This window comes from Lactuca serriola, chromosome 9 (genome assembly GCF_051521515.1).
Source record: "Lactuca serriola cultivar US96UC23 chromosome 9, Lser_US96UC23_V15, whole genome shotgun sequence".
NCBI lineage: Eukaryota > Viridiplantae > Streptophyta > Magnoliopsida > Asterales > Asteraceae > Lactuca > Lactuca serriola.
Window position 1 is genome coordinate 217,684,199 of NC_136416.1, and position 10,903 is coordinate 217,695,101.

Below are 10,903 nucleotides of genomic sequence, written 5' to 3' on the forward strand. Positions count from 1 at the left end.
CTTACTAAATAATATGAGCTTTTTGTAGATGGTGACACGTTGCAAGGGACATCCGTTGACCCTTCGATTGGTTGCTGGTTTCCTAGTAAATAAAGACGTGGCAATCTGGGAGGGTTTGTTGAAAAGGTTGTCTGATGAGTTGAAACTTAGTATAGACACAAGGTTAGTTGTATAATTATCTCATGGTATGTAATTGGTTATGGAAGTAAATGGTTGGTGAAAATGTGTATGTATCAATGTAAATTTGTGGAGTTAATAAATAAGGATGTATGTTCCTATGTAAACAACGTTCATGTGCACACATATATTACATAAAATGTTCCTGGAAGCTGTTGATATGTTAATGTTAAATCCAACAAAATGCTATTAGAGCATGGTTTAAAATACACAGAATAAGAAATAGAGAAATCATTTAAGAATGAGATAGAGGGTTATGTTTCTTAGGGATATGATGTAACATCCCAGAAACCATGAAAAAAATTTCATTTTTAAAGCACATTTTCATCAAACCATAAGATAAGCAACATTGTTTTCAAATCAAATCCATTGAAATTAGAGTATCAAAATAATCTCTTAAAGCATAAATCAGCAAGAAGATATGTACGATCACACATTCTTCTAGCCCCGATCATTTGAAGTACCTAAAACATTGACATCCACAACTATAAATCGAAGCTTAATGAGCTCCCCCAATATACCCCACACAGGAATACATATACAATGCATACACACCGGGACCACAACATAAGACTGGATTTCCCCTGAGTCCATAAAGTAAGACTGGATTGCCCCCTCTCCCGGGACCTCAACTTATGATTGGCTTGCTCCCAAGCCTACAACATTATTGGATTAGGTGTTTAAACTCATAAGTATAATTGGTATGAACTTGATTTGATAGTAGCATGGTTATTTTGGGTTGCCTTCACTTTAGCAACTTGACATGATGACTTATGGAGAGAAAGGTTAATAAATGATTTATTAATATATCATGAGAATAATATATTAATTAGAAATCATATTATTTAATTAGTATTTGATCAGAAATTAGTTTGGAATTAATTTTGGGATTAAAGGAACTGATTAAAAGAACAGGGACTGTTTTGCAAATCATTGATAGCTGCAAAACTGGGATGTTGGACTCCTTTAGAATGGAGTGGACGAAAACTATATGGAGACCCTATAGAATTCGTACAAGGCTTCAAGAAGAGGAGGTTCATGGACTGCTTAAGGCCTTAGCAGGAAATTAGGGTTTCCACCTAAAAACCCTAACATCTCCATCTATTTACAGACCCCTTCACCTAGGGTTTTCGGCTAATGCTAAGAGCATACAAAGCCTAGCCGATTTTATGCATATTCCCTCCTCTCTCCTCTCATCCACTTGCTACAAGTGTTTGTGAGCCATTAGAGGTGCAACATTTGAGACACTAAGCTTTCAAGAGTCAAGATCAATTAAGGAATTCTTGTTATTGCTACATAACAAGCAAGGTAATCTTCTTAACCCTCTTTATATATGAATTCCGAATTATATATGTTAGATCTAGGGTTATTGCTTTGGAATTTCATTTGCATGTTCACTTAGTGAAAAACTTAGATCCAAAGCAATTCGGGTTGCATGAACATATAGGATGGTATTATGCTTATAACCCATTAATGGTATTAGAGCCTATGATGTTTTTCAGTTGTATTTGATGCAGTAGTGATCTGTCCAAAGCAGAAGCAAAACAGATTCAGAATCTGTTTGCAGAACTCAACGAGTTGGTTCGACTCAACGAGTTCATAGCCTGACTTGACGAGTTGACTTGTCAGATGCCTGATTTTTTGATTTCCAGATCTTGTTTGGATTAGGATAATTACCATAATTCGTTTTTAATGCCTTAAATTGAATTTTCTGAATGGTAATATGATTTTCTTATCAAATAAGATTGATTTGGTCAAATTTTAAGATAATGACAAAATTATTTTAATAATTTAATTATATAAAATTTGATCTAGTAATTTTGAAATGTTTCAAATTACACCCTTTAGTTTTGGAATTTAAAATTTAATTAAAGGTTTATTTTTGAAATCTTTAATTCTAGAATCCTAGTATTTTGAAAGTTTAAAATACACCTATATACTATTATAAGATTAAAAAAAATTTAATTTATATATATGTATAAAAAAAGTCAGTTTTACCGTTAGTAGACCTCATTCACAAAGTTGGTTTATAAGGGTTGTTTAAGGAAGCGACCTATAAAATGACCGTCATTGGGTATCCATTCTTACCCACCACACTCTTGACTAATGGAAGGTTGTTATCCGAACGGGTAGGATAGGACATTAATATATCATTAATAAGTATTCTTAGTTACTTTAGGAAAATATAAATTTGACGCTAATCCATGAAATTGCATATTGCACTTTGTCAGTCGTTAGTGGAGCGTGTGTGGTTAACTAACACACTAACTTGGACTAACAAAGAGTGGCAATGGGTAACTCGTAAATTATCATTGATCAATGGAGCATGAGTGGTTAACCGACACATTGATTGGGTAATAAATGACATCGAGAGTACCAAACTAATTTGCATGATTATTCACACCTTGTTTGTGATCCTCGATATCCCAGTCACAAACTTGAAGGGCATAATCGAGATTAAACATGCCATTGAATAGTTCAATGAATCTCAAAAGAGAATTTCATTTAATTCAAAACCTAATTCATTTAAAAGTTTCGTTTTCATGGTGGAATTGGTAAATCATCATTTACCTACCTTCAAATAATTTATAATTGGATTACGACATCCTTTTTCTGAATTGTGAATTATTGTGTTAGGTCCTAACCTTAATATTTCATTTTGGGAGTTATATTAAGGATTTCCTATCTAATCAAAACTTGTCTTTCTTTTTTCGTAGACGTCAACATCAAACAACGCTTTTGGCTCTTACTTAAAATGACTATATTACTTTTATCGGGTAATTTTTGTATTTTTTAATTTTTTTATTATATATTTATTTTTATATCATTAGAAAATTAATAAAGAACCACCAATATACAACTACTTTAAAACCTATGTAAGATGATATCATTTTATACCCTTAATAAAATTTTGTCAATCTCATTAAACATTTGAAAGCAGGCATGGCATGGGAGAAGAAAGGACTAGGTTTAAGATTTTCTTTTATATTTAATTTGTAGACCCAATTAGGGTGAGCATTTGGATCGGATTAGAACCCATTTTGTTACCGGATCGATTTGGGAGCATTCTACGAACTATGGATCAGACCGATTATGACATATCGATTTAGTTTTTCTGGTTCTTGGACCGATACAACGTTCATTGCGTATGGTACAAGTTGATGAAGCATATGTTACATTCATTATGTTGGACTGATACAATATTCATGCGTACGATACAATATTCAGTATGTATGGTATAATTACATTAAACAATACCGAGTTAAAAGAAATATTTTTAACTGAAAAACAATAAATTATATGAATGGTTCGAGTTACAAAAATATATAGATTATCTCAAACTACATTCATGATTTATGTAATTTATTATTGAATTTACTTGTTTCGTTAGAAAAAAGCTAAATTTTGTTAGCTATATGAAAAATAAAAGGATGAAGAAGACAAGACTACATTTCTGTCATTTTTAAAATTTTATTGATCTAACAACTAAGTCGTTAAAGTTGACGACACAAGGATGTTTAATTAGACCTGACAATTCGTATATTCATGTCATGAAAATGTGTCAGCCATAAATTTAACACGATACGATTGCACGATAAGAAATAAGCTTTATCTAAATTTTCAATATATATTTGTGTCGTGTCATGTCTCTTACAGATTCATATATTTGTGTCTGGAATTGTCAGATCTATGTTTAATAAAACCTTGTTGTAAGAGCATTATATTATAAAAAAATGTTTGGATTTCAGTCTAAACATGGAAAAAATCACGTAGTTCAGGGACCATTTTCGTAACTTACTCTAATATCTTTTCAGAGTGAAGGAACCATAAACCATTGGTTGAGCTTTGATATTTTCTTTGGTAGATGGACTAAAATAATAACTTTTCCAAAAGATCGGGGTCTGTCCACTAAAAGCTCGAAATATAAGTGTAAGGAAAAATAGGTTAAAGAAAAGGAAATAGTACTAATTTATTTTCCCTCGTTCCCAGAATCACTTCTCTCTGTAGCTCACTTTTTTGAGCTTTTCACGACGGCGTATCTAACGGCAGCGTGTTTTCTACGTTGAGCAACTCCGACCAAGGGCAAGTCTTCTCCACTAGTAAAGGAGCTTCTGATTCCCCCAAACTTTATTGGTCCAACTTGCTTTATTGTTTATATCTCCATTCGGACATCGATTTTATAGTTAAATAATGTCGGGAAGTTTGATTTCGTTCTCCTGTGTGTTCGGAGCTTACTATCTTCTTCCTTCTATTTTCATTCCAGATGATTAGAATTTATTCGGACCTATTTTAAAGAATTGACGGGAAATCGATTAGTCTGGTAGCCATGCATTTGCTTACAGTGTTTGGTTTTTGAGTGTTTAGGTCAAATTCATGTAATTGAGGTTGAATATGTTGTTGCAGATGAATACTTGTATCATATTTTTTCCTTGCTCATTAACCTTCTAGATTCTATTTTATAAATCAATTATGGTGATTTTATTGTTCATCTTTTAACCCAAGTTGGACGGGGACTATTGCTTTTTACATGGGAAATTGGATTAATAAGTTTCTATTACTTTTGAGGTCAGGGATAGTTGTTATAATTCTATTGTTGCATTGTTGCAGGCCTTTGAGGATCTTTAACCAAATTCATTTCACAAATTCTTGGATTCTTCCATATTTATGTATTTGTAAGTACTGTTTACTTTTATTTTCATATGTATACCTCCTCTACCTCACATGAAATGCAATATTTCACCTTCTTATCAATAAAATTACTAACTGTTACTGTTTTGTTACAAGAATGCTGAGCCCAAGCAGTTTCCTTCACAACACTCCCACCCATCAAGTTGGTGTTACTCCAGCCTCACATTATAAATTACAAAAGAGGAACTTCAACAGCACATCTTTTTCTTCATGCCCTTCTTCTTCATGTTCAATGATCAACCAACAAGTTAATCGCTCGATATCTTGTCGTGCATCCATGGAAACTGATGTTTCACAAAGGTTATAACTTATACAACATTTTTTATATATAGTTTCATGAATCCAGGATTTCTATTCTGTAATCCCTGTTTAAGTTTCAAAAATGTAGGAAGGAGAACGCACCAGCTCATGGAGTTTCTGAAGCAGTTGTGGGTGTTTTAGGTGGAGGACAATTAGGACGCATGCTTTGTCAAGCAGCTTCCCAAATGTCAATTAAAATCAACATTTTGGATCCTATGGTCAACTGCCCTGCAAGTTCCATATGCCACCATCATATGGTGGGAAGCTATGACAATAGCACCACTGTTGAAGAATTTGCTAAGAGGTAAAACTTAACATTTTGGATCCTATTTTATTCAACATTTCCCAACCTAACTTAGCTTTTCTACATAGGTGTGGAATACTAACAGTTGAAATTGAGCATGTTGATGCTGATACTTTGGAGAAGCTTGAAAAACAAGGGGTTGATTGCCAGCCTAAAGCTTCTACCATTCGCATTATCCAGGTATTTTATTTTCTTTGTTAAATATTTCCAATATTACCCCTTTAAGTAACGTTGTATGTTGGATTATGGTGACACAATGATGATAGTAATAGTTTTTTGTCACAGGATAAGTTTCTTCAAAAAGTTCATTTTTCTCGACATGGCATTCCACTTCCAAAGTTCATACAGGTCTGGATTTTAAGGACTATTTTATTTTATTAATCTTTAGCTGAAAAAAAAAAGATAATTTATATTTTTTAGTGGGACAGATAGAAGATGAAGAAAGTGCTAAAAGAGCAGGTGAACAATTTGGTTATCCTCTAATGGTAAAAAGTAGAAGGCTAGCCTATGATGGAAGGGGTAATGCTGTTGCTAAAAGTGAAGAAGTGTTAACTTCTGCTATAAATGGTACTGATTTATAATTTTATATTTTATTAATCTTTTTGGTGTTATAATAAGATTTAGCCTTGACAAAGTTGTAATATATTTATCATATGCAGCTCTAGGAGGATTTGGTCATGGATTATATGTTGAGCAATGGGCACCTTTTGTTAAGGTCAGTATATTTTATAATCATGTATTTGGAGTTCAATTTATATTTATAAAAAAATAAGTTATATAATATAATGAATTCAATAATTCCATGTTTATTTTAGGAGCTTGCAGTAATTGTTGCAAGAGGTAGAGATAAATCTATATCATGCTATCCTGTCGTGGAGACTGTACACAGGCAAGAAAGATCATATCTGCATCCAGTTATTTTTATTATTTATGCTAATAGTATGAATTAATAATAATAATAATAATAATGTTATATGTTATGTGTTTTTTATTTTATTTGTTTTTATAGGGAAAACATATGTCACATTGTTAAATCTCCTGCTAATGAGTCATGGAAGATTATGAAACTTGCAACTGATATTGCTTCAAAAGCTGTTGCTTCATTGGAAGGTGCTGGTGTGTTTGCAGTTGAGCTGTTTCTAACAGAAGATGGCCAGGTTTTTTTCTAATAATACTTCTTGATTCTTTCTTTACATTTTTATTTAGGTATAAAATTACTGAAATTATTATTATGTTTGAATACAGATTTTATTAAATGAAGTTGCTCCTAGACCTCATAACAGTGGACACCACACAATTGAGTCTTGTTATACTTCACAATATGAGCAACATTTGAGGGCAGTTGTTGGTCTTCCTCTTGGTGATCCATCAATGAAAGCTCCAGCTTCCATTATGTATAACATTTTAGGTGAAGATGAGGTATTAAGTTTTATTAAATTTTTCAATAGATGAATTATTAAATTTAGAAAAGTGTATTTAATATTGTGATAATGTTGTATAGGGAGAACGAGGTTTTATATTGGCACATGAGCTTATTAGAAGGGCATTGTGTACTCCAGGGGCATCTGTTCATTGGTATGATAAGCCGGGTATGGATTCCATGTAACAAATTATTTATTTACTTTGATATAATCAGCCCATTTTTGGTCCTTGAGTATAGCTGAATTTTTCAGTTTTGGTCCCCAGAAGTTTTTCTCTTGCAAATGTGGTCCTTGTTTGAGGTTTTTTTGCAACATTTTTGGTCCCTGTGACGATATTGTTGGGACCAAATATGCAAAAATCTGCTATACATGGGGACCAAAAATGTTGGTCTATATATTATTTATGACAGAGTAATTTACATTTTTGATCGTTGAGCATGGCTGATTTTTGCAATTTTGGTTCTCATTTGAGGTTCTTGTAATGTTTTGGGTTCATGTTCCAAGTAAAATGATTACTTTGGGGATCAAAATTGCATATAACAGCTTTTTTCAAGGACCAAAGATAGTCACATTTTACTTGTAACATTGACCAAAACCATTGCAAGAACCTCAAATAAGGACCAAAATTGCAAGAGAAAACTTTTTTTGCACCAAAATTGCAAAAATCAGATATACTGATGGATCTAAAGTGCAATGTACTCTTTGTGATTATTTTAGATATGCGAAAGCAAAGGAAGATGGGACACATCACAGTTGTGGGCCCATCAATGGGCATTGTGGAAGCACGGGTGAAATCACTTCTAAATGAAGAAAATGCAGATGAGACTCCAGGTACCCAGCCAAAATTAGTAGAATTTTATCTGTGCTAAAAGACATAAATGCCCTCCTCATCCACATCTTTAAAAAGAAAAAGAAACCAAACCGGTCTAAAATTAATGGTGAAGAATTTATGTTGGTGTTGCAGTGGCCCCACGTGTTGGAATCATAATGGGTTCTGATTCAGATCTTCCAGTGATGAAAGAAGCTGCTAAAGTTTTGAAAGATTTTGATGTTTCTGCTGAGGTGAGGTTATTATAAGGGTTAAATGCAAGAAATAGTAATGTATTTCCCTTTATTTGTTTCTTATATCATATTATTTCTTGCATTTAGCTCTTTATTATGATTTATGATTTATGATATTAAAATAAAGTATCCTTCCTGGATGAATGCATGACATGAAGGTTAGAATAGTATCAGCACACAGAACACCTGAATTGATGTTTTCTTATGCTTCATCTGCTCGAGAACGAGGCATCCAAGTTATCATTGCTGGTGCAGGGGGTGCAGCCCATTTGCCAGGTTTTGTATTTTTCATTTTTCATTTTTTTTTTCCAAATTTAAAATATATAATGATTATTTGAACATGTTGTGTGTAATGTAATTAGGTATGGTAGCTGCATTGACACCCTTACCTGTTATTGGAGTTCCTGTACGTGCTTCTGCATTAGATGGGCTTGACTCCCTTCTCTCAATTGTTCAGGTATATTATATAGATACAAGAAATAGCAATCTACTTTCATCTGATCTATTTGTTTATTATAATATACTATTCTGATTTTACTTTTTCCTATTGTTGTAAAAATATTGAAACTTGTGAATAAGTGAAAGTACGTTGCTATTTCTTGTAGATGCCAAGAGGGGTTCCTGTTGCAACAGTTGCAATCAATAATGCCACTAACGCAGCCTTGTTAGCTCTTCGAATGTTGGGAGTTTCCGATACTGCCCTCCAAGCAAGGTTCTCTCTCTCTCTCTCTCTCAATACACATAAAAATACACAGATAAAATTAAAACAAAAAATCAAATCTGGACACACATGTGACGTGGGCATAATTGTCTTTTCACAGGATGGTACAATTCCAAGAAGACGCAAGAGATATAGTGTTGGAAAAAACCGAGAAGCTTGAAAAAGTGGGTTGGGAAGCTTACTTAGAATCTTGAAAAAGTTTGTTGCTATTTTCTTAGTGTAATAGATTTCAACATTTTAAATGTAGGAATAATTTAAGTTTTTAACCTCAATCAACCTGGAAGCTGTTTCCTCCATAAGTTGGTCGTATGGGGGGTATTTTGGTCATTAAATTTGCAGTGCATGTCCAATGTATGGTTGAACAATTTTGTTTATGTTACCCCTTTTTTAGGGCAAGTTGCAGGGAATAGCAAAATAATTTTTTGTTATCCCATAAACAATTCTATTTAGAGATTATCAAACAATCTTTAACCCAAAATACTATAAAATCTTAGCTCCATTTTTACCATAGAAATCCAGTCCAACATGACGAAAATGATTGGGTCGCTTGGTGGCCGAAGTCATACTATTATATATTGAAACTAGGTGTGAAACCCGTGTATTACACAGGTTTTATTAAAAATAAAATTTTAATATGAATATATAAACATTAAATATTTTATAAAATAATGTTTTTTCATAACAAAATGTAATCTTTTGGAGAAATTATGAAAAAAATCAAATTGTTTGGAGCATTTATGAGGATTTATTTTTATTATCAAATTAATAGAATGATAACTTTACATATATATAATCCATTAAATTTTTTAGGAAATTTATTTTAAGAAAATTGAAATTCCCAAAAAATGACAAGTAGAAAATAACAATTTTAAAAATCCTAGAAAATGAAATGTGTCAAAATGAATGAGAACATGACAAGTGACAAAAATATTTTCATTTATTAGGGAGGATTAAGAATTTGCATACAAATTATGGCGTAAAATTGCATGGAGAGGGAAGGGGGAATATCTCAAGAGTAAAATTGTAAAAAATTACAAATTTAAAAGTTTTTTCTTTTTTGTGAGTTTCATTCTAAGAAAAAAAAATAGAAACTTATGATAAACAGTAATTAGGATGAAAAATTAGTACTTATTAATCAATTATTTTAAATAAATAATTTTAATCAGATTATTAATTAAGAGATATACCAAAATTTTGAAGTTATTTTTAACTTCAAATTTAACATATAATTAAAAAAATAAATGTTTCTATAAAAGTTTTAAATTATATTATTTAAAACCTTATTGTCATTAATTATGATAATAATTTGCCTAATATATCTTCCTAACACGTGGCATAATATTACTGAAGAGTTGTATTATAGTAACACATGTCAAAATAATATTAAATTTATTCTTTTATTAGTATACTAGATGTAAAACCCGTATATTACACGGGTTGATTAAAAAAGAAATTAAATATTAAAGTGTAAACAATAAATAAAATTAAAATTTTGAAATAAGAAATAAAGAAATGTATTAACTGCAATTTAATATCATATTTATGACATTTAATACTTTACATATATAAATATATAAATATTATGTGACTTTTTAATTTTAAAATTTAAAAAACCTAAGAATTGACATGTGGATATTATTTATTTCAAAAATATCACAAAATGATAAGTGTCAAAACTCATGAAAGATTGACATGTGGCAAATTGGATATTCATTTATTATAGTTGATATATATATATATATATATATATATATATATATATATATATATATATATATATATATACACCTTATATCAAAAATCATGAACTACACTCACAGAATGATGCAAGAGAGTTTTTGGAGTATTGTAAAAGTGCTAAAAGTGAAAATCTTAATTTTCAATATGCATTTACACTAGATAGTGAAAATAGGCTAGAACATATTTTTTGATGTCATGCTCATTGTTTTGAATTGTACCAAAAATACGGAGATGTTGTGGTATTTGATACTACATACAAGGTGAATTCATACGACATGACATTTGGCATATTTGTAGGTATTGACAATCATGGAAGAACTATATTGTTTGGTTGAAGTATCTGAAACATAAACTGAAAACTATAAGCCTAAAGCTTAGTGAGTTCCCCAACATACCACATACCATACAAAATAAATGTTATGGGCCAAATCATAGTCTTATAATCATTTCCTACCATGGGCCAAACCATGGTCTTTCCATACAATGCCG

General features: G+C 31.4%; 1 protein-coding gene across 2 annotated transcripts; it reads left to right on the forward strand.

Annotated features, from left to right (window-relative positions):
• Positions 1–4,135: 4,135 nt before the first annotated feature.
• On the forward strand, positions 4,136–9,006 carry LOC145073739 (phosphoribosylaminoimidazole carboxylase, putative / AIR carboxylase). 2 transcript variants are annotated; one of them, XM_079020246.1, is made up of 18 exons: positions 4,136–4,260; positions 4,786–4,850; positions 4,963–5,166; positions 5,255–5,470; positions 5,539–5,650; positions 5,756–5,818; positions 5,899–6,037; positions 6,130–6,185; positions 6,286–6,359; positions 6,480–6,627; positions 6,716–6,889; positions 6,972–7,059; positions 7,609–7,722; positions 7,856–7,953; positions 8,112–8,229; positions 8,316–8,410; positions 8,559–8,665; positions 8,775–9,006. In XM_079020246.1, the coding sequence occupies exons 2-18, from the start codon at positions 4,843–4,845 to the stop codon at positions 8,866–8,868; spliced, it is 1,908 nt and encodes a 635-aa protein (XP_078876372.1). In that variant the 5' UTR covers positions 4,136–4,260; positions 4,786–4,842; the 3' UTR covers positions 8,869–9,006. The 2 variants fall into 2 exon arrangements, with proteins under 2 accessions (XP_078876372.1, XP_078876373.1); XM_079020247.1 differs by lacking the exon at positions 4,136–4,260 and adding an exon at positions 4,367–4,498.
• Positions 9,007–10,903: the final 1,897 nt, after the last annotated feature.

Coding starts and splice junctions, on each gene's coding strand:
- LOC145073739 (XM_079020246.1), top strand. Junction 7,723..7,855: donor AAATGCAGATGAGACTCCAG/GTACCCAGCCAA, acceptor TTGGTGTTGCAG/TGGCCCCACGTGTTGGAATC. Junction 8,666..8,774: donor GATACTGCCCTCCAAGCAAG/GTTCTCTCTCTC, acceptor GTCTTTTCACAG/GATGGTACAATTCCAAGAAG.